Source organism: Crinia signifera, chromosome 2 (genome assembly GCF_055691185.1).
Source record: "Crinia signifera chromosome 2, ASM5569118v1, whole genome shotgun sequence".
NCBI lineage: Eukaryota > Metazoa > Chordata > Amphibia > Anura > Myobatrachidae > Crinia > Crinia signifera.
Window position 1 is genome coordinate 309,390,045 of NC_139218.1, and position 25,342 is coordinate 309,415,386.

At 44.0% G+C, this 25,342-nt stretch overlaps 1 protein-coding gene across 2 annotated transcripts in view; it reads right to left on the minus strand.

Annotated features, from left to right (window-relative positions):
* Window positions 1-5,089: 5,089 nt before the first annotated feature.
* The window catches only part of SUGT1 (SGT1 assembly cochaperone of MIS12 kinetochore complex), a 65,198-nt gene continuing 44,945 nt past the window's right edge, over window positions 5,090-25,342 (minus strand). For both annotated transcript variants that reach the window (XM_083168908.1, XM_083168909.1), the window contains exons 11-14: window positions 23,364-23,471; window positions 10,276-10,363; window positions 8,410-8,591; window positions 5,090-5,532 (exon numbers count right to left, since the gene is read on the minus strand). In XM_083168908.1, the coding sequence (XP_083025034.1) occupies window positions 5,431-5,532; window positions 8,410-8,591; window positions 10,276-10,363; window positions 23,364-23,471 (480 nt within the window). In that variant the 3' untranslated portion in view covers window positions 5,090-5,430. The remainder of the gene's footprint in view (window positions 5,533-8,409; window positions 8,592-10,275; window positions 10,364-23,363; window positions 23,472-25,342) is intronic.

A 25,342-nucleotide genomic window follows, 5' to 3' on the forward strand; every position in this document is an offset into this window, starting at 1 on the left:
AATACTGCATGAAGCTAGGAGAGGTCTCCCTTCTCCTGTCAGGCCTTCATACGCCCCAAGTAAGCTGCCATCATTTGTAAGGTGGGCTTTTTTAGGTATGGTGGGTGAGCGGGCTTGTTATCACACTGTGGGGGATTTATGACACCTGATAGAGTGAATATAGTGAAGAAAAGATTTGGGAGAAGGACGGAAGGTGGCGGGTAAAAGGTGGAGGGAAAAACCGGAAAGGGAAGGGGGTTGAGGGAATGCGGGTGAACGGGTACCTGTGGGTGCACGCTGTGCACTAAGCGGCACTATGACAGTCCCATCAGATATGCTGTGGCTGCTGCGACTGAATGTGTCTCCACGGTAATCGCGTGGAGAAAGCTGCAGGAGCTGGGGCTGATATAGTTGGTGCCGTGGATGTGCTGAGCGGCACTGTGACCATCCAGTCGGACGTGCTAAAGTTGTTGCGGCTGTCTGCGTCTTCCACGATTGGCACGTGGGGAAAGCTGCCGGCGCTGGGTCTGCTGCTGCTGATGCGGGTATGAGTGTCGGGAGCGCTGGGATAGCGCTGAAGCCGGTCTGCGGCACGGCTGCTGCTGCGGTTGGTACGGCAAGATTAGGAGGCGCTCAGTGTCTGCGTCACTCCCACTAGAAACCAACGATCGTTTCACCTTTCTGGCTTCTTCAGGGTTAAGGTGTGTGTATGTATGTATGCATGAGAGTGCCGGAGTATGTATGTATGTATGTATGTATGCATGAGAGTGCCGGAGTATGTATGTATGTATGTATGTATGTATGTATGAGAGTGCCGGAGTATGTATGTATGTATGTATGAGAGTGCCGGAGTATGTATGTATGTATGTATGTATGTATGAGAGTGCTAGAGTATGTATGTATGAATGAGAGTGCCGGTGATGGTGTATGTATGAGAGTGCCGGTATATGTATGTATGATAGTAGTGCTGTATGTATGTATGTATGTGAGAGGCGGTACATGTATATGTGTAGATGCGAGGTGGAGAATGGACTGCCACTCATGGGCCTGTCCTTTGTGCATGCCCCCCAGGCTAAACTTTGCCAGCCAGCCCCTGGATAGCACACCCACAGATCCATTGATGGCACAGGCAGTGGTAGACAAATATGATCTCCCTGCTACACAAGCATTGGCCGTATACCAGGCCCGAGACCGCAAAACAAATTTGACACGCTGCTCTCCAAACCCACTTCCAGGAGAAAAGCAATTTCTACTTACCGTCAGACCCTTCATACACCTGCATGTACGGTCCGGTGACTAAAGCTATAGAGGGACCTGCAGTGTACGGACAGATGACATACTGTACAGGGCCCTGCATGTACGGTCCGGTGACTAAAGCTATAGAGGGACCTGCAGTGTACGGACAGATGACATACTGTACAGGGCCCTGCATGTACGGACAGGTGACTAAAGCTATAGAGGGACCTGCAGTGTACGGACAGATGACATACTGTACAGGGCCCTGCATATACGGTCCAATGACTAAAGCTATAGAGGGACCTGCAGTGTACGGACAGGTGACTAAAACTATACAGGTATCTGCAGTGTACATAGAGGTGAATGAACCTACAGTGAGACCTGCAGTGTACGGACATATGACATACTGTACATGGCCCTGCATGTACGGACAGGTGACTAAAGATATAGAGGGACCTGCAGTGTACGGACAGATGACATACTGTACAGGGCCCTGCATGTACGGTCCAGTGACTAAAGCTATAGAGGGACCTGCAGTGTACGGACAGATGACATACTGTACAGGGCCCTGCATGTACGGTCCGGTGACTAAAGCTATAGAGGGACCTGCAGTGTACGGACAGATGACATACTGTACAGGGCCCTGCATGTACGGTCCGGTGACTAAAGCTATAGAGGGACCTGCAGTGTACAGACAGATGACATACTGTACAGGGCCCTGCATGTACAGACAGGTGACTAAATCTATAGAGGGACCTTCAGTGTACGGACAGATGACATACTGTACAGGGCCCTGCATATACGGTCCAATGACTAAAGCTATAGAGGGACCTGCAGTGTACGGACAGGTGACTAAAACTATACAGGTATCTGCAGTGTACATAGAGGTGAATGAACCTACAGTGAGACCTGCAGTGTACGGACATATGACATACTGTACATGGCCCTGCATGTACGGACAGGTGACTAAAGATATAGAGGGACCTGCAGTGTACGGACAGATGACATACTGTACAGGGCCCTGCATGTACGGTCCAGTGACTAAAGCTATAGAGGGACCTGCAGTGTACGGAGATGACATACTGTACAGGGCCCTGCATGTACGGTCCAGTGACTAAAGCTATAGAGGGACCTGCAGTGTACGGACAGATGACATACTGTACAGGGCCCTGCATGTACGGTCCGGTGACTAAAGCTATAGAGGGACCTGCAGTGTACAGACAGATGACATACTGTACAGGGCCCTGCATGTACAGACAGGTGACTAAATCTATAGAGGGACCTTCAGTGTACGGACAGATGACATACTGTACAGGGCCCTGCATATACGGTCCAATGACTAAAGCTATAGAGGGACCTGCAGTGTACGGACAGGTGACTAAAACTATACAGGTATCTGCAGTGTACATAGAGGTGAATGAACCTACAGTGAGACCTGCAGTGTACGGACATATGACATACTGTACATGGCCCTGCATGTACGGACAGGTGACTAAAGATATAGAGGGACCTGCAGTGTACGGACAGATGACATACTGTACAGGGCCCTGCATGTACGGTCCAGTGACTAAAGCTATAGAGGGACCTGCAGTGTACGGAGATGACATACTGTACAGGGCCCTGCATGTACGGTCCAGTGACTAAAGCTATAGAGGGACCTGCAGTGTACGGAGATGACATACTGTACAGGGCCCTGCATGTACGGTCCAGTGACTAAAGCTATAGAGGGACCTGCAGTGTACGGAGATGACATACTGTACAGGGCCTTGCATGTACGGTCCGGTGACTAAAGCTATAGAGGGACCTGCAGTATACGGACAGATGACATACTGTACAGGGCCCTGCATGTACGGTCCGGTGACTAAAGCTATAGAGGGACCTGCAGTGTACGGAGATGACATACTGTACAGGGCCCTGCATGTACGGTCCAGTGACTAAAGCTATAGAGGGACCTGCAGTGTACGGAGATGACATACTGTACAGGGCCCTGCATGTACGGTCCGGTGACTAAAGCTATAGAGGGACCTGCAGTGTACAGACAGATGACATACTGTACAGGGCCCTGCATGTACAGACAGGTGACTAAAGCTATAGAGGGACCTGCAGTGTACGGAGATGACATACTGTACAGGGCCTTGCATGTACGGTCCGGTGACTAAAGCTATAGAGGGACCTGCAGTATACGGACAGATGACATACTGTACAGGGCCCTGCATATACGGACAGGTGACTAAAGCTATAGAGGGACCTGCAGTGTACGGACAGATGACATACTGTACAGGGCCCTGCATGTACGGACAGGTGACTAAAGCTGGGACTGAGGTGGGGGAACCCTAGCATTACTGAATGGGAGGTATTCTAAACAGTATGCCATATAATGGAAACAATGTATTTGACTCTTTCTTGACATAATTTCCCCAGTAGTAAGGAGGCTGTGTTATAAAAAGGGAGAAAAGGAGCTTCAAATGCCTTTGAGCCATTCACAGAAAAACCATTTACTTGTCGATAAACCAGAACAAGCTATTATTAAGAAAGGTTCCGACAGGAGAAAGTAAACTACAGCAGCAGCAGGCCGCTGATGGTAGCACTATAGGAACAGAGTGCTAATGCGTCTCTGTTGTGCAGGCGGATCTTGCATGTGTTTGCTCAGCTGAGGGTATGCACAATGGAAGTGTTATTATATACAACCGCGCACCAGCCGCACAGTGCCGGCAACGGAGCAGTAGGGTGAAAAGCAACAAAGGGAAATGTAAGAACTGACAGTAAAAAAGGGAGTAGGCAATAGTCACTGGTCCTACAGGTAATGATGCCAGGGATTATAGTAAGGAGAAGCCAGTTTGGGGGACATACTGTCAAGTAAGTTTTATAGATAAACCATATTAGATTAAGAACTTTAAAACCTTTCGTAGTCTAGTGGAGCAAATGGTATAATTACAGCATGCAGAAAGCAATATGCCAGTGGAGGGACTGTGCTAGTAATTAATGAGACAAATCAAATGTGATGTTTCAAGTGAATAAGATGAAGCAGAGGTGAGCAGATGAAAGAAAAGAGGCAGCAGCATTATCCTTGGCTACAAGGTTAAGGGAGTCAAAGAGTGAGAAGAGGCACGGTGGTAGCGGAATCCAGTGGGCATGAATTTACGTTTGATGGCATCAAGTTATTCCCAAATCCAAGCCCATAGGAAAGCTCAAAGGTTCTCTCAGGTCTCCACACGGTTCTGTGAGGAGACCTGCAAAACATGCACTAAGTGAAATAATTAGCTCCACCTGTGGATCTTTTAAAATGTGTCAGTGAGTAATGAGTGCACCTCTAGCATGTATACCATGAGGAAAGAGTACTCAGCCCAGGTAAGAGTGCGGTCATTATTCATATTACTCTGTACAGTAATCTGCACTCATTTCCTGCATGTTAATACAAGGGTAATGTAATGATCATATTACTGAGCCTATGGATGTGGCAACATGTTAGCTAAACATAAATAGCTTTTTCTTTAAACCAATTTTGCAGATAGGTAGCTCTGTATTATTTTGAAAATGGAATATGAAATGTATGTACAGTATTATATGTTCCCAAATAATAATTTCTCTCTAGATCATTTCTCATTCTGTCCTGAGATTCCAACTGTACAATGCAATTTAGTTTATTTTGTGACAAACACTTGAATGATACGCAATGTACAAGTCCCACAGTTCATATGCTTATCCCAGCAATGCCAATCAGCAGTCAAGGTTTCTGAGTCAGTATGCAAATGAAACATGACATGTATTCTCATAGCTAATGTATAAATGACAAAGTACTAATGTGTAACGTTGCACTAGAGCTTAGCGGGAACCTCTGTATATTACTGTCCAAAAGGAAAGAAACAAGCAGCACTTTATTTATAAAATTATATCTTTATTTGCAGTTGGTAAAAGGGCAAACAGTAGGTCAAAGAGAGATTTATAGCAGACTTTCAGAAGTGATTAACTCTACCAGGCCGAGTACTAATAAAATAACCGAATGCGCATTAGGAAGCGTGGTGCTTACTCCCAAACTGGCTCCTTCACATAGCACAGGAATAATGGATAAAACACAATCCGCTGCAATAAGCAGGGAACACAAAGCATTCTTGATGTGACTGAGTGAAACCGCATTTTCAAAACATGTAGATGAAAAAACTGAACCAGTTGCTGGACACCATAGGACAATTTCACATCATTGTTTTTGCTGACAACTCAGAACTTTTTATATTCCATGTCTTCTGGAGGATTCACATCCACTTTCCTTTTGCTGACATCTGACCAGTTTGTACTAAGGACTGTACCCCCAGACTCCATCTGTAAGACAGGGACACTACTTAAAAATGAACAATACATTTGATTAAACAGAGAATGAGCGTTTGACATTGTACAGCATTGCCAGAGTTTGGTACACATGGAAAACATGACACCTGGGAAGGTGTACACAGGATAAAGCAGGCCAATGCCAGGCATGCACGCACACAGCTCGTCCTGCAGCAACTCTCAGGCACTGCAAATCCAATACATTTACTATGGCGTAACTTTCACCTGTAAAATTCCAGGAAAGGTTGAGCTTTAAGGACAGTGTTGAGGGTGGTAAAGGCCCTCAATCTGGTCAGCAAACTCACCAGTATGTTCTCATGGGGAGTCCGGTGTTGAGCCTCTGCCCAGGAGCATATTCATTTATGCGCATGTGCAGGGCTTTAATGCGGGCGCCTTTGGAGACTTGCATAGTCTGAGGCACTTGTAAAGGGGGGCGTGTAGGAGGCCGGCACAGGGCGTTTCTTGGGGGTACACACTAAAATGCTGGGTGTGTACAGGAAACCACTGGGTGTCCCACGTCACCTGACATCAACTGCCCGCCCAGTTCTCGGAGCTGGAAGCCGCAGACCTAAGTCAGCAGAGACTCACTTATATTTGTGAGCACTAGAAAAAACATTCCATGGTCGGACACAAGCCTGCGAATGAATGTTTATGCAAAACATCCATTCGCAGTGCAATGGGAACATGCAGGGGGGGGGGGGGGGATGGGCGTTACAAGGCTTGCAAAATACAGCGGTTTTGTGAACCAACCAGAATGACCTGCAATGTGCCCATTTATACAATTGCTTTAATGTACAGTATTCACCACAAGTTCACACTTGCTGTATTTGACACTGTATTTATATTCTGTTCATGTACAGCTTGTACATATGTGACTACAAAGCTTTTATTTTATCCCTGTGACCAGGTAATATAGGCTACTATGATTACAATAAAATAGGTTAGAGAAAGGAAGTATGGACGCCATTTTATTACAGACTGGAATAATGTGTTCCTGAGCTCTCACCTCTGCCCCATGAAACGTCTCCTTACCACGAGAAAAGGAAGCAGAGCAGACCCGTGTGTCAGTAATTGCATTGCTACCTGACTGACTGCTTCTGTCACTGTGAGCACTCTCTATGCCAGGAACAAGGTGTGGGGTGGGGGGGGGGGGGGGGGGGGGTTTCTTTCCCTAGCAAAATTTCAGACTTTCAAATTCACGCTGCTAAAATAAAACTCCTTTTAAATGGTTATTAGTCACATTCGATTTTCATTAAATAGAGCTAGAAGGTTTTTATTGCACAAAAAAGATTATGTTAATTTTCTTTTCTGCATCAGTCATTTTTCAATCCAGAAGCCGGTACAATTGCAGGCCTGGGAAAACCATATTTCAGGAACAAAATTTATTTCTGTCCAACTTTACGAGCCTGCCACATAATTTTACGGTATTATTTTCTTTTTAATGAAATAGATAGCTACCACAGGATTTCACAGCAAAGAATGTGATCAGGAAGGAAAGTGAATAGAGGGAGGATAATAAAAACAAATCTATAAATTGTAACCAGTAAACATAACTTGGGTTAAGGTGTTCTACGCAATCCTTTGTGGCCACGTTTATATATGTTAAATTATTGTAATAATAACTCAGAGGTTCGCCAATTCTTTGGCATGTTCTGCCTCTGCTACTTCTTCCATTTCTCCAAAGCCACATACTCCATTTGTCCAATTCCGACCCCCTCCACTCTGTCCCACCCCCATACTTAAACTGTTTCTGTTGGCTGTCTGGGGACGTTCTACTCCAGAGCTAGGTCTGTCCCTTTCTCCTAGCAGTGGCAGCATACGCATGTCGCAGATGGGACAGACCTTATACAATTATTATGCTGATACATACATAACCTGTGCTTGGAAGCAGATTTGACAAACGCGAATAGTTGGAAGCATTTTCAAACCTCTCATCATAAACAAATCATTCACCTCTATATAAAGCTTGCTGGCCAAACTGGGACAAGCCTGTACAACGCTGATCGAACTAAAAACATTACAAACTGTATAATATTTTCACAAGCAAAGTTGTGTAAAAATAATCATCATAAATTCATCACAATATATGGGACTGTTCTCTATAATGGCCACATAGTGCTTTCCAGAACTATCGGACATAGGCACTTGGTGATCACTATGGGCAGTGTTCAATATGGCCGGCAAGGGGGTTTGTAGGGCGAGGATGGCTTTTCCTTGCCGAAAACAAGCCATCATCGCTGTTAAACCCCGAATCCACTGCATTTTGTGGCGAGCCCAGGGAACAGGCAAGGTGGGACCAGCGACTGAAGGGGCAAGCTATTGGCACCCCTATGTGCACACCCAAACGTTGCAGTGGTGGATCTGGGAATTTGAAGTTCCCCATACAATAAATACAAACAACTCTATGCACAGCACTTTTAATGTTCGCTCCACGATTTCCTGGCTTTTAACATTTTTGCAATATTTATCTTGGATGAAGGATGCTTAATGGCATCTTTTCGGGAGCATCAGAATTATATGATCAAGCCCTGTGCTCGCTAAGGCTTGAGCCAAACCTAAAAATGAAGATAATTTTAGGTAAACCCCAACCCCCTTTTAGAACACTTGCTGGGGTTAGATGCAGTGGCCCTACTCCTTACTGGGGGAAGGGTTACAGTTACTGTAATTGCAAGTCACCTCCATGCAGCTGTCTGCATTGCAGAGAATAGGTAACATCCTGATTGGAAAGATTAAAGTGAATTATATGGGACGTCACACAAACGTTTCCATATACCACTATAGGGCTTTATTTTATTTATTCTTTGCTCACTCAGCAAATAAATAATAACTGTGGATTTCAGAACCAGACATACAAACACTACTTCTACTTACAAATGACTTGTTCATGGCACGTTTCACTTCATCACTGCCATCTGAGTAGATCTGCTGGAAGAGACTGTTTAGTGCTGCGTCTCCCTCCAATTTCTCATTTTTCTCCTCCTCTTTGATATCAACAACAATTTTATCCCAGTTCTTGGTATGATGAGAGGATGACGGATATTTGTGCATGGACTCTAGGAACACAGGCATATTTTATTTTTTTCAATATCAATAATTGTGTGGAGTGCACTGTATATCATACACAAACTGCAGCCATGTAAAGCAAACAAGTCTCCTACTGTATACGGCATACTAAAGATAAGAGCCTCACCTTTGCCACGCTTCATTCTCTCTTCCCTGTATAGATTCATTTTAGCAATTTTCAAGTATTAAGGATAGAAATACAAGAATATTACAGCTATTACTTTGTAGATTGCATTATATGTGCACTAATGGGCAATATTTCTCAGAGGATTATACAAACATGCAAATGATCTATCCCAGTTAACAGTAAATACTTCCAGTATACACCTAATATTACCTTAAATACTTTTCTGTCCCATAGAGCAGAATTCATTTTGCCTAACATGTTGTCGGTTTTCCATCACCCAGTTTACCTTAATATTTACAAATGGATAAAAGCACAAACACAAATTCAGTCAGCGCTCTCCTTAGTGCAAATGCAAACCCCGCTATTGGGGATATACAATTACCAGGGGTGCTTTACTACAGAGGTAGCCTCGGGCTTCAATGTGACAGACTACTCAAAGCTCAATGGAATATGCTGCGCCATATAAGAAACTGAAAAATAAAATAAATAAATTGGCCTCCCAGTTATCAGTTTCTTATGTAGCACACATACTGTATATTACGTAGCGCTTTCACAGAGAATAGTTGAACATTCACATCAGTCCCTGCCCCAGTGGAGCTTACAATCTATATTCACTACTACATGTACACACGAACACACATTTATTCTAAGGTTAATTTTGTTGGGAGCCAATTAACCTCCCAGTATATTTTCAGAGGGGGGAGGGGGTTGTGGGAGGAAACTGGAGTACCGGGAGGAAACCCATGCAAGCACAGGGAGAATATACAAACGCCGAACAGTTAGGGCAATGGTAGGAATGGAACCAATGACCTCAGTGCTGTGAGGCAGTAAATGTCCATGTCTACCGGCTTCATGGCTAATTGAATAGCCCCTCTGGTAATCTACTATGCTGATTACCTCCTATGTCTGCAGAATTCATATGTCACCATGATGTTAATGCCTAAATTAGGAATTCAGAAAATACATTACTGCAATCATGGTATCTACCTTAGACATAGTGGGTTTCATTCATATTTGCAGCAAACCCCTGTGAATGAGTAAACCCACATCTAATGGATATGTATTTTCCCTTTAGAGATAGGCTTATGGCCAGACTAACCCTTCTAAGAAGAGGGCCCATTTGATGGCACACATTATTTTGACTGGAGTGTACAGTACATGCACCAATCCTGTACTTTTCATTATTCCTACAGGATAACACTGTTTTCATATATGTAACCAGTAAAACTAGTCACACATTTCTTCCAGAAATACCAACCATGCACAAAAAAGTATTTTTACAAGGATCTGATGTAATGTGCATGTTTCCTATGTATATCAGCACAAAATGATAACCAGTGTAGTGGATTCAGATATTAACAATAACTTGTATAGGATCAGACATCAGCATATTGCATTGCGCTTTACATTGGCGAGTGTGCTGGCATACACAATACCTTAAAGGACGCAATCCACACTTAGCTCGCCCAGTAAATGTATATAAATCTATGTGCTGCAAAGCAGTATATAACCACCTATGCACACAGAAACATATGGAGGCCACATACCTGGTGTGAAATGCTTTATCTGTTGCTCTGCCTCGCCCTCTAGTTTATCCCACCGGATTACTTCAGTCTTCTTCATTTTTATCTCAATCTAAAGTAGGAAAGAAAACAACATAAAATAATTGTCCTATGTAGACATTTACATTAAAGGCTATGGGCCAGATTCTCTAAGCTTCAAAAAAGTGATAAAATGGAGAGTGATAAACAGCCAGCCAATCAGCTCCTGTCCGACAAAAAACCCTAAGTGTCCGAGGTACAAAAGGAACTTGGCGTGAATAAAAGTTGTAGCCACTACATGGTGGCACTTTATATATAGTTTCATACATATATATGACTGCAGCAACAATGTATGAGAACACATCTGTATTTATGCATGTGCACAACATATGTATGTATACATTGGCCAGAACACAAACAAAATTACAAGCTATGTATGCATGTACTGTATGGTACGTATGTGCATACATAAGTACACTCGCTCTGTTTAGAAGGCATGATGGATATGAATGCACGGTCTAGAACTATAGGGCAGTGGCTTGGAAACTCTGTGCCGAGGCATCCCATCACTTGCAGGGGTGCCCTGGGTAGGTGGTCAAGGATCAGTTCATTATTTATTTATGATCAATGTAATAGGCAAACCCAGTGCTTGTGGCCACCAATCTTAACATGTGGACAAACCGTAGCAAATCCTGTCCCTCAACATATAACTGAACCTAAGGATAACATATAAATACAATTCATTTAATTTAATATTTTTTTTGAAAACTACTCAATAACAAACTTTTGCCCTAGAGGTGCCACAAAACATTTTTCTGATACTCTAGGGCACTGTGATTCTAAAAGTTTAGGTACCCCTGCTATAGGGCGTTGGAGCACTGCTGTCTCCTCAAGCACAAGTTTACACACTGTAATTATACTGAACATATACTTCAACCTGTGCCCTCCCTGCTTAACACAAGCGTATTCTTACACAAGAACGACAGTGCCTCCCTACCAAGTGCACACCACTTTTTCATGAACACACATTGGCCCATTGGGGGGGGGGGGGGGGGGGGGGGCAGATGTAACATGTGCAGAGAGAATTAGATTTGGGTGGTGTTTTACTTAAAAGTGAGATCTATATTGCAGTGTAGAAATAGAGCAGTCAGTATTTTCCCTGCACAGAAACAAAATAACTCACTCAAATCTAACTCTCTCTGCACAAGTTACATCTGCCCCACCTGCAGTGCACATAGTTCTGTCCATTTGAGAGAAGATTTTCCTTTGCGAGTGAACCAGAATAAGGGCCATTATCCACTGTGTAAGTGGATTGTAGCAAAGAGCACAGTTCACAACACATTAATTTAAATCAATGGTTATTCAGAAGTAAAAAAAAATCAGTTATATCTGTCAAATCATTCACAGACCTTTGCTTTCCTAATAAAGTTCTCCTGCAGGTGGCAAAATGGTGCCCTTTTTGCATAGAAACACATAGCCAACATTACCAATTTGTTGGTGACTGACAAAGTTACACGGAAAATTTTATTTCTAAAGGAGCCCACATCGATGATAGTGACATTTTACACCTAAATGTCTACCAATTGTAGTTCAAAGGGCATCTTGGGGACACATTTGAAAACCTGGAACTAGTAAGCACTATCACTGTCATCATTGATGAAAAATAAACTGATCGGGATAGATGATCATCCCCATCTGACAATGAGCACATCTGACTGTTTCATCTAACTGCACTAATGATGGTTACCAGGATCTAGAGGCCCACCCCACATGGTGGCCAGTCAGATAACTCACACTTGTGTATGGATGTGGACAGTTCTTTGGGTAGAACGGACATATCGGAAGCTTATTGCCATCTAAAAATGATAAAAACACCATAACTGAAGTAATAGAGCAGCAGTGCCCAACCTGTGGCTCTTAAGCCATATGCAGCTTTCTTTATTTAGATGCGGCTCCCAACACTGACAGCCTCTGAGTATACTTGTGAGCAGTGTAGCAGATAGTGTGAGTTATTCAGACCTGATCACACAGCTGCGATTCTGCAGGCCAAGCAATTATTGAATGACTACGCATGCAAGGCCACCCAAGTGATAAATTCCAGTGTCTTTTTAATTTTTATTGAAAGCCAGCATTTGTTGGTGTCACCCGGCCATTTTCTGGGAGTGTCAGGGAAATGCAGGCATGCCCAAGCATTTTCAAGGAGGGTATGCAACATCAGCTCCAGCCACTATCAGCCCATTTCTATCACACTGGCTGAGTAGATTCTGGGCTACACACCAACTGCAAACACTAAGGAAATCATTAGATGGTGAGAAGTTGCAAATGGATTTGCAGCTAATCGCAGGGCGGGATTTCACTCTGGCTGGGTGGCGATTACCTGATCGCAGGGCTCTACAAATTAGCAGCCCAGCGATCAGGTCTGAATAACCCCCAGTGTGTTGATTAGTCAGTCAGCAGTGCAATGCAACGGTGGGTACTTGTTTCCTAGCACGGCCACACCGATTAAGATCGGGGTGGTCGCGTCGGAAAAATCGGGTCGATCGCATCGCATGCGATTTGGTCGCATGCGATGCGATCGACGCGACCGACCGATTTTTGACCCGATTTTTTTCATTGAATCCAATGTAAATTGGGTCCCTGGGACCCAATTTTACATTGGATTCAATGAAAAAAATTGCCAACCCCCCCAAATTGAAGCGCGTAAACACCAGCCCACGATAGACGCATACCCGAAGCGTGGCGAGCGCAGCGAGCCCGCGAGGGGCGGCGGTACGCGTCCTCCGACCTTTTCATGCCCTACTATCCACTAGGGCGTGGAGTGAGAATAGAATAGTGTGGCGAGCGCAGCGAGCCACCGAGCCCGAAGCGTGGCGAGCGCAGCGAGGGGACGCGGATACCTTTACAGGTAAACGCGTCCCTTCGCGGGCTTCACAGGTGTCCGCGTCGCCACGGACACCTGTGAAGCCCGCAAGGGGACGCGTATAACTGTGAAGGTATCCGCGTCCCCTCGCGGGGCTCGCTGCGCTCGCCACGCTTCGGGCTCGGTGGCTCGCTGCGCTCGCCACACTATTCTATTCTCACTCCACGCCCTAGTGGATAGTAGGGCATGAAAAGGTCGGAGGACGCGTACCGCCGCCCCTCGCGGGCTCGCTGCACTCGCCACGCTTCGGGTTGGCGTCTATCGTGGGGCGACGACGGGGACATCTATAATGTGAAATGGGTCATATGGACCCATTTCACATTTTTTGACATTTTTACACCATTTGAATGTTAAAATTATTTTTAACATTGAATCCTATGCAAAAATCGGGGGCATCGCATCGCATCGCGTCGGGACCAATGTTAATGGTCCCGACCGACGCGATGCCCCCGATATTTTACCTTTCCCGACAAGATTTCAATGTTAAAATATTTTTTAACATTGAAGTCTATGGAAATATCGGGGGCATCGCGTCGGTCGCGTCGGGACCAGTGTTAATGGTCCCGACCGACGCGATGCCCCCGATATTTTATCCTAGCCGGCAAAATGGACCTGATTTCAAAAGAAATCGGGTCCATCGTGGGTAATCGTGTCCCTTAAGTAAGGGACACGATTACTCACGATTGTGGCCGTGCTAGGAAACAAGTACCCAACGGTGTGCCCCATCTCTACCCTCCAGTGTGTCAAAACTAGCAGCCATGAAAGTCAGCAATACACAGCATGCAGGCATCTCCCATTCATAGCTTTTGTCCGCCTGACAAGGTATTAAGTAGGGATGCCAATCCCAGGATCCTGGTATTGAGCATTTTTCAATCCCGATTCCCAGGATTGAAAAAAATGCCCCGGGATTGGCATCTCTATATCAGACACTGGTATTTAATTTATTACAGTGTCCGTTGTACACTCATTGATTTTGAGATTTTGCCTCTACCGTTTGGCCTGTCATCGGCCCCTTAGATCTTCACCAAAATAATGTCTGTTGTGACAGCCACACTTCATAAACAAGGAATCATTATTGATCCTTACTTTGACAATCTTCCTTTAAAGGCTTCATCCAAAACCCAGCTGATCTAGGATGCTCACAATACTTGTCAAGTGTTGCTCCATCAGGGCTGGATTCTGAATTTCAAAAAGTCTCAGCTCAATCCTTCACACCTTCAATCTCTTGGAGGGGTGTCCATTTGGGATTTGGAACTGGATGATTGTGACTACAGACGCCAGCCTCAGGGGCTGGAGGCGGTAGTTTTTGGTCGACACTTCAAGGGTCGTTGGTTTCCTCGCTAGTCGAAAACTTCCAATAAATATCTTGGAACTTTGAGCTATCCACTTGGCGTTACTCCATGTGGGAAATGGGGTTTAAAACCACTTGCGCTGCTAATGGATATATTTTGACATAGAATACCACCAGACAGAATGATACTGGACACACTATTCAATATTTAAATGAATTTATAGAGAAAGATATATAAAAAAATATACACATAAATAATATCAAAAATTCATACAATAGTATACAATATTAAAAACATTAATCAATATGGCCATGTATAAGTCACGTTTGCAAACTGATAATTAGGAAAATACTCCGGAGTAAATAAATGATGAGGATTAGTAGCAGTCATTCATAGCAATTAGAATGCATAAGCTGGGGGAAGGGGGAGAAGGGTATGGAATGAAGGTATTGGGCGTCAATGAGCCAGCAGCACAATCAAGAAATGTAGCACAGTCAGTTCAAGCTTAAACAGCAGGTTAGTGTAGAATATACCATATATCTCACCCTCCGTTGATGTTTTTTATGGAGGGGAAGCGTGTATCGGGGAGCTTCTGATGGTAATTAGCTCAACCCGACCACAGTGCAGAGATGATGCGGGGAGCTTTGGTGGATCTTACCGCTCTACCCGGGGTCCGGTGATATGGAAATATGCCCAGATAACGTCCAGTGCAGGCGGCTGTAATGAAAGCCGAATTGCGGGAGGGAACGGGAGGAGAACCTCGACCGCCAGATGATGTTCGCTCGCTGCTGCCAGATGACGGTGGATCACACAGATTTTCAAAGGACCGCGGCAGACCAGCTCGTGTGATAGGCTGTGAGATGGAGAACACAGGGGTTTGCAGACGTGACGTGACGTGGCCTGTGACGTCGACGCGTTTCGTCTCAATAGGCGGAGACTTTTTCAAGACGGAAAAAGTCTCCGCCTATTGAGACGAAACGCGTCGACGTCACAGGCCACGTCACGTCACGTCTGCAAACCCCTGTGTTCTCCATCTCACCGCCTATCACACGAGCTGGTCTGCCGCGGTCCTTTGAAAATCTGTGTGATCCACCGTCATCTGGCAGCAGCGAGCGAACATCATCTGGCGGTCGAGGTTCTCCTCCCGTTCCCTCCCGCAATTCGGCTTTCATTACAGCCGCCTGCACTGGACGTTATCTGGGCATATTTCCATATCACCAGACCCCGGGTAGAGCGGTAAGATCCACCAAAGCTCCCCGCATCATCTCTGCACTGTGGTCGGGTTGAGCTAATTACCATCAGAAGCTCCCCGACACACGCTTCCCCTCCATAAAAAACATCAACGGAGGGTGAGATATATGGTATATTCTACACTAACCTGCTGTTTAAGCTTGAACTGACTGTGCTACATTTCTTGATTGTGCTGCTGGCTCATTGACGCCCAATACCTTCATTCCATACCCTTCTCCCCCTTCCCCCAGCTTATGCATTCTAATTGCTATGAATGACTGCTACTAATCCTCATCATTTATTTACTCCGGAGTATTTTCCTAATTATCAGTTTGCAAACGTGACTTATACATGGCCATATTGATTAATGTTTTTAATATTGTATACTATTGTATGAATTTTTGATATTATTTATGTGTATATTTTTTTATATATCTTTCTCTATAAATTCATTTAAATATTGAATAGTGTGTCCAGTATCATTCTGTCTGGTGGTATTCTATGTCAAAATATATCCATTAGCAGCGCAAAGTGGTTTTAAACCCCATTTCTCTTTGTTTCTCTTATGAGCTCTAGCTAACTCATATAAAGCCGCCTGCAGCAGCAGTGGATTAATTACATTAGACCACAAGTGTGGTGTAACATATATATTAAATAAACAGCGCCAGAATAATTGTGCAATACGGGTTGGACCTATCCACTCATATTTGCGCATTCCCTTTCCCTTTGTGTTACTCCATGTGGACCATCTCCTCAGGGGACGAGCTGTTCGCATTCAGTCCAACAATGCTAGGACTGTGGCATATGTCAACCTCCAGGGGGGGCCCTGCAGCCGCAGGGCTATGCAGGAAGTGCGCCTGAGCCTACAGTGAGCGGTGCACTGGGCTCAAGCCTTCTCTGCGGTCTTTGGACAACTGAAAAGTGGATTCTCAGACGCCAAGTTCTCCCAGATTGTCCATTGCTGGGGCTTACCTCAAATAGACATGATGGCGTCCAGGAACAACCACAAACTCCCAAAGTGTTTTTCCCGGTCCCGGGATCCAGCAGCAGTTGCGACGGATGACCTGGAAATCCCATGGTACAGTGGATACTCAAACGGATTCAACTGGAGAAGGACAACAGTTATCCTGGTGGCTCCAGATTGGCCTTGTCGTTCTTGGTACGCTGACCTTCAGAGGCTCCTGGTGGATTAACCTTGGCATCTGCCTCTAAGAGAAGACCTCTTACAACAGGGACCATTCGTCTACCGAGACGTACCTTAACGTGCGGCGGGTTGGCTGTTGAGATCCTGCTGTTAAGTAGACGTGGGATTCCAAAATCAGTCATGCCTACCATGCTGAGAGCCAGGAAGGAGGTGACGTCTCGGCATTATTACAGTACCTGGAAGGTCTAGGTCTCCTGGTGCGAACATCGCTCTTCAGTGTTCAATTAATCCCGTCAGCACCATTTTCTACAAACTGGGTTAAAGGCTGGCTTGCTCTCTGGCTCATTGAAGGTGCAAGTATCAGCCTTGTTGGTCTTTTTTCACCATCACCTTGCCACCATTCCTGAGGTACAGACTTTCCTCAATGGTGTTCTCCAACTGCAACCACTGGTTCATGTTCCAGAGGAGCCTTGGTACTGGCTTCCCTTAAGTCAAGCACATTTGAACCTTTGGAGTCTATTGATTTATGCCTACTCACCTGAAAGATGGTGCTGCGGTTAGCACTGGCCTCAGCCAGCCGAGTGTCAGACCTTACCGCTCTCATCTCATTCGCCATATCTGGTGTTCCATCCGGATAGGGTGGAACTTAGGACCCAGTTGGATTTCTTGCCCAAGGTTGTGTCTGCGTATCACCTTAACCAGTCGTTTGTGGTACCTTCCTTGACAGGAGATTTGGCTTCTTTGAATGTCGCTTGTGCTCTTAAGGTTTACGTGGACTGAAAGAAGGAGTGTAGGAAGTCTGACTCCCTCTGTCATTTCTGATGCAGCCAAGAGGTGTTGGCCGATGACAAAACAAACTGTTGCCTGTTGGATTGGTCTCACCATTAAACAAGCCTATGTTAATCTTTCAAAGTTTCCTCATTCTACCTTTATGTCCTTCAATGGCAGCTGCCCGTGGGGTGTCCCTTTCACAGTTGTGTAGGGCAGCTACTTGGTTGGGCCCTCATACCTTCATCCACTTTTACAGGTTTGATGCCTTGTGTCCTCTACATCTGGCTTCAGAAGTGTAGTTCTACAAGGTTTCCAGTGCCTTCCGCCCGTGAGGATGGGTTTGGGAGGTCACAGTTTCCCCAGAATAAATAGGAATTTGGTACTAATCATTAATTCCCTGTCTCAGAATCCATAGAGGAACGCCCGCCTGGCGCTGCTCAGGCCTGTGTGGGTATGTTGTTGAATGTATAGTAGTTGTTTACAATCTGTTCTGGTGATGTTTATTTTCTCTTTCTCTCTGTCGGAGATTCCCTGGTCTCTTTTCTCCTCTCGGGCACAATTTACTAAGACTGAGGTCAGAGGGGAGGAGCCATTCTACCCTTCACAAATTCCTGTTTTTTTTTCCAATTGCGACCTGGGTTGACCCTTTCACACAAGAAAACCGAGTTGAAGAGAAAATTACCAGGTAAAAATGTTTAACCCTGTAATTTAAATTAGGGGTATAAATGTCAGAATTAAGTCATACAAATACTTAATTTTAACAGTACATTTTTTTGTACATGGTAGAGTCCAAATTAGTTTATTGGCAGTGGAGCGCATGCATTTTGGAGAAATAGAATTGGATGCAGTGAGTCCTATTCTGCTAACACTGCCGGAACATAGCTGCGCTGTGGAACCGCAGTAACTTTAGGTGAGAAGAGAAATGTATTCAATCTGTAATCATGACAAATCACAATTCTCCTGTTGCAACATACATCCTTGGGCTCCAAATGTAAGAATCTGCAAAGCTCCTTGATGCAGAAAGTAAAATAAAGAAAAATCAGTGTTATGCTACTCGTTTAAAAAGGAGAAAAGAAAAAAAAACGTGTTTGCTAGCAGGTGCATAAAATAGAGCATGCTACCACAGCCCTCTACGGGGGGTATTCAATCCGTGCCGATTTTTCCGACAGTCAACATATATGTAGATAATGAGAGATGGATATGAGGAACACATTTTGAAGCTATAGATCCATACATATAGAGAGATGTATTATAATATAAATGTATACATTAATGCTTTGTGGGATGTTTTTTTTCAGTATCCCCCTTAGCTGACATGGAAATATAGGCTAAGGCATCCTCCCCTAGGAATGGTTCATTTAAATCTGCTTGAGGAAGCTGAAATGCTCTAGGTTAACATAGTTCTTAGGAAATGACACAATAAAATAGAAAATAGATGGAATTTTGTATTCAGCGAAGATCGGTTTATGAAAAATATTCTGTAGGAGACAGATCTTATGCCCTTAAGGCATTAGCATTCTCAGCATAACGGAGATAGAAACAGAATGTTATTGAAAATCTACCCGATGAAAGAAATTGTCAATGTGAGAATATCTATTCTTATGGATGGCAGTAAATAAAGCTCTGATGTTCAGGGAACAAGAGCCTTAATTGCTTGCGCTGTTTGACAGAAGCACAGGCTTGGTAGCATAACTAATTAGTTTAGGGCACAGTAGTTTCTAATTAGTCAGAATATGTGGTGGCCTGCATGCAACTTGAGGTTTAGGTGGGGCATTTCTCATAAACGTGCGTCTGAAAATATGAATGTATGCAAATGAAACAGTTTATTAGATTGATAGCTTAAACAAAGAGGAAGAATACCAATTAGCTTCTGTGCCCCTGTGTGGCAGCCGACAGTGTGTGTGTACAGAGAGTTAGGAGCGGTTCCGTCAACACACAAACCCCTATCAAAGAACTACAGCAGTGTTCTTGCACTGGGACTTCTGTTCCCAGGACTGTGATGTTTCTTATATCGGCCTTTGCCACCTGCATTTTTACTTCAGTATTGAACGTAGATTCAAACTAACAATTTCTGTGTATATATGACTGTGTAAAAATAGATGTCACTAGGCAAAGAACTGCATGTGCTTATTTTACAGTAATTATGGCTTTCATTTTAGCTTTACCGTACTTATTATAAAAGTGATGTGTTTGTGAATGATCTGAGCATGTCATTGGGAGGTATCATGATGCTTCGCTCTTTATTTAATTTGTGGCAAGTCTTGATAAGACAATGACGTAGATGTATTAAGCTACATTATGGGGGAGAAGTGGTGTCCGCTCGGTAACAACTTTTTATTGTTGGATGGTTTAAAAATAGTAAAAATTCCCCTTGCACTTATTTTCTGATCAGTGGTTCCTGTAAAATGCCAATTAGATTGCTGAATAATTAGGACGTAAAGTGGGTATGGGACATTGGGTGGACATGCATTGGGTCCACCACTGAAGGTTGACAGGGCCGACATCTGACACCTCAAATAGGTCGATGTGACTAAGATCGACAGGGTTGAAAGGTCGACACAAGCATTCGGCTGACAATGACAAGGTCAACATGAGGTTTTTTTTTTGTTTGTTCTGAATATCGACATGGACATCTAAGTGTACCGTGTCACCTCGCATGGCTCGCTGTGCTCGGCACACTGTTATATTCTCCTACCACGCTGCCGTAGTGGGCGGTAGGACATGAAATACCACCTGTCAGCACATGTCAGCTCAAAAAAAGAAAAAGTGAAAAAATCATGCCGACCTCGTGACTGTCGAACCAATGCTTGTGTCAACCTTCTAACCCTGTCGACCATAGTCAAGTCAACCTATTTCAGGTATCGTCCTAAGCCCTGTCGACCTTCATTGGTCGGCCCAATGCATGAACCTAAATGGGGTCAGCCTAGTGGCCGTATCCCGTGGGTACACACTAGTATACTAATTTGCATGACCACTGAATACGGTGTACGTACCCCCAATCTATAGCTTACCCAGGCTGTTCCTTGCCACCTCCCACCAGATGTGCTGCACATTAGATAGAATGATTCCGCGAATGACGCAGTGTTCCAGTATGATATATTGCATAGTTGTACAATAGATTGTGTAGTGTGTACAGCAATGTGATATATTGTTACTTCGCATCGCACCATGGTTCAGGTGTGTAGCTAGCCTATCAGTGACAAAAGGTTTGTCATTCAGTAACTGGAAGTTTCAATTTGCTAATTCTGTAGGTAAATTATCGATCATGTTTGGAACATTTATCTACATTGAGGACCGAGATAAATCAGTTGTAGGAATTCATGTCACCGTGATATTTGTCAATAGCCACAACTAGGCACAAACAAGCACATGAGGGTGGCTGCAATGCCTGATAACAAAGCTTATACTGCGTAGGTGTTGTCAGATAAATCTGCACCAGCTCTGTATGAGGCCCTTAGTCTCTCAGTGCGTGTTGGATTGCGTAATGGCATCAGTCAGGCAGGGCCCATCCTATGTAAGTGCTAGGCTCAGTTGTGACTGCTACAAAAGGCTCCTTATTGCAGGGTCTGTAGGGCTCCCTGGGACTCCTGCTCACAGCGTACTCCTGTAACACTCCTTTCACAGTTCTCCAGCGTAATAACAGGAAACCTGCCTTCCTAAATGTTTCTGTGCCAGAGGTGGTTCTCGCACACTTGAAGTATTATGTGTCCAAGGAAATGTGTGTTCCCATGAGGTAACCATGTATACGAAGATGTCATGGCCAAGGAAGAGGATTCAGGAAAACTTTGATGAACTTATCTTTGTAATTGGGTCCAAGTCTTATTTTTTTTTTGGGGGGGGGGGGGCTGCAGTTATACTTACAATTTGGATGGAATTTAGAGCAAACCAAATCCTCACATACTTTACCTTCTGCATTTTCAAACCGTTATTTTCTAGCATTCATCATTTATCTTGCCACATTGTCTGCATTAACAGTGTAGCATGCATGGGAACATTCGTCACATTCACACTGCAAATGTCCCCGTCCCAGCACCCTCCGTTATTACTCCTTTCACATCGCAAATGCCAGATCGCACCTAGGATAGGGACACGAGCCCATCCCAAGGGCAACCTGGCATTTGCGGTCTGAAAGCTATGCGTCCCACCCGGCTTCTTGCAAGGTCAGTGATGTTGTAAGGGGGCGGTTCTCATCAGCTACGCGTCATTGGGTGCAGAGCTTGAAGTGCCTCCTCCAAACTGTGAACAGGATATGGGTTGCTCGACCCATGTTATCTGTTCACACTGCACCTTGACCCAGGTCGGACCAGTGTTCAACCCTGGCCGTGACCAGGGTTAAATGTCCAGGTCGCTCGACCTGGGGTGGCCTTTTCACACCTAGACCTGGGTTTGTGATGTAACAACCCGGCAAAAACTTGGGTTGAGAGTGACGTGTGATTGGGGTATTACAGGGGTGGTCAACAAGTCCGAGACAAAAAATTATTTTCGGGATGCTCAAGAGCCAACATCATTCATGTGCCAAAAATTGGGCATTGACTTTGGCCCACTACGCCACTCCCCTGGTACAGTATAAAAGATATTGAAAAGACCAGATCAGACATAAAATAAATTGAATAAGGCAGATTCACATAATAAACCTTTGCAGCTGCACCAGACCAACCTCATGTGTTATTCCAGCAGCCCCTTGTGCCACTACAGCACAACGCAGCCCTTCATGTGTCACTGTCCTCTTAATTGTAATGAGCTCAGTATGTAAGGGTGATAAGTGCATCCTGAAGTCAGAATTCACTACAGCGTTAAAAGTCTTCAACCTCTTAAAGCAGAACTAGTCATTAGGGCCAATGTATTACTAGGGTCCCGGGAATTGGCCCCAAAATGTCTGATTTCAATCCCGTTATTGGACTATCTAACGCCATACAGCATCTGAGCCCCATTCAGATGCTGCCCGGCTGTTCCCAACCCCGGCGTGCGGCCTGCACAGCGCGACTTGGTCATAGGTCACACTGCACAGGCCGCCCCTCCGCCTCATCAGCTTTCCCAGCGGCTGATTGCGCTCCCAGCTCTCCTATCCGTCGATTGCCTCCGTAGGTAAGAGAAAGAAACTGGTAAATACTTCATAATGAAAGCAATATTCATCCCAGCTTGTTATCTTAATGAGACACCTGAATTAAATAGGTGCATAAGACACAATGCTTATTGTAATTAAAACAAAAATGACCAAACCAGATTTTCTTTCTTTAGGGCCTAATTTGTCAACTTTATGAGTGTCCTCACTGGCATACACTGGAAACATGCAATGATCTTAAAAGGGATAAATATATAGAAGAAAATAAAAAAAGGATCAAAAGGGCAACAGTACAAAACGCAGCGTTTTACACCCATGAAATGTAAACACCATGGTGGAGACGACCACTCGTACATTTATCAGTGCATAAATTAGACAGGTATGCACAGATATAAAGCTTTATCAAATTACCAAAAAATGGATCTGAAGGCAACACGGACCAGATGGCATTTATATTGCGCTATATTACACTTTGGATATTAACACTGGGCACTCAAACACTACTAACTACTAAGCATGACAGAAGAATTTGTCACTGTAAATGTGCTTCAGGCCCACTGACATTTTCCCAGTAATGTCCTAGAATTCTGACAATAATAATCAATGTTTCAAAGAAGACAAGACACATTTTTATAATTACAGTCCTAGAAGGGTAAATAAATCTCAAAATCTTACCTTAGTTGAAAGCACTTTATACGTACTCTGGGAAGGCAGGATATAGTGAAATAAGAACAGATTTAAATCGTAGTTTTCTCCTGATGGAAAATGTATGTTTACAGTTAACTGTAGAAACAAAGGAAGTCATTTTAGGTTAATAAATATGGTAAAGTGGCTTCTGTAAAAAGGTTAATTCACAATGAAGGTAGACTTCATCCCTAGAAAGCATTGTCTCTACTTTGCATTATTAGTAAAATGCAGGATCAAATTTAAACGCAAACAAATAATAGTCTTAAATTCAAGTATTTATATATAGCTTGGGTGGGTAAGTAGTTATTTTTAAATCTAATAAGTTATTATGCTAATTATATCACTAAATTGAGCAGTATGGATGGTGGCATGGTTAGCATTACTACCTCACAGCAAAGAGATCATGGGTTCAATTTCCAGTACGTATATCCTCCCTATATATGCCTGGGTTTCCTCTGGGTACTCTGATTTCAGAGTCAATCTCACAGCATTGCATCCCCCACACAAACCTATGGGGGCTGCTGATGGTGTTGGAAATGGAAGGAACATGGCCGATATCGCTCACTCATTGGTGTGATGCTAAATATATTTTGCTAAAATATGATCTATAGGCCCTATATTGGTTTCCACCATGTTCACAACCTGCAGGCCTCTAAGCAAACAGAAAGTTAGCGTTGGACTACTTTTCCAATACAGCACACTCACATCTTTGAAACATATCCTATTCGCTGCAGTAAATTAATGCAACTAATGGATACCCCAGTTGCTATGCAATTAGTCCCATAAGCCGGCACTTATCAGAGATTCTGATTTGTTTGCCTCAAGCACATGGAGCACAATCCCAAATAAGCAGCCCAAAGACACCCATTTTTCAAATAATAACACATGGGTCTGGGAACTTATCCTGAATTCCATGCATTATCGCCCAATAATGGGTCATTTACCACGCAATTAAAGAAAAAAAAAAAAAAAGGACTATAATTGGATATTTATCCTGATAGTTCAATAGAACTATCAGGATAAAAATTGTTTTTTGTTTTTTTTATCAGACTGGTTTGTATTGGCAATAGACACCACCAACTGCCCCCCTTCCCCCAATAAATAGCAGCCAGACAGCCCCTCTCTACATGAGGTGGAAGCCACCAATTAATCAGACATTTATAGTATGTATGTATGTATGTATGTATGTATGTATGTATGTATGTATGTATGTATGTATGTATGTATGTATGTATGTATGTATGTATGTATGTATGTATGTATTCCAGACAACAGCTGAAGACAGAGAAAAGGAATAGTATCCAATGCCCTGACGGGCCGTTTCGGTGCTGCTCAGGAGTTGGACATGATTCCTTTTTACTGTATCCAGCTGTTGTCCGATATCGACATGATGTTGTGTACTGAACCGTGAGTGTCAATAAACTTTATGCACTAACTGCAGAGTTTTGAAGAAGGGGAGTTGGGAAACGCACTAGACTGGTAATAATTTTTTAAATAACTATTTGTTCAAAGTTGGGGATCATAACCGACTTTCATATCATGAATATTTCTTATTAACACCACCTTTCACTGTCTTGGGCTTGCTGGCTGCCCTGCTACATGTATATTATGTGGTGGTCAGTGGTGCACCCCTGAGTTATATAAAGTTCAATATTTTGAAAAAAAAAAGAAAACTGTGGAATACTGGTTCTTTCTGGATGTTGGAGGTGTCATACCCCTGGATGTCCGGAATAAGCTCATATGATATACCAGACTCTGCACCTGTATTATATTTGAAGAGTGTGCGCTTCCCCTCTGCCTCACTATATACATACACACAAAATTGCAAGCAAGGATGGGAATGCACTCCTCTCGCCAAACAACTTGCCCGGTGCCTTCCCTGGATACTCCTGGCGTGGAGACCAAATGTAGAGAGGTGCGTGGGCGGCACTCGGAATAAACAACTCACACTTGAGGCGGGTGTATCA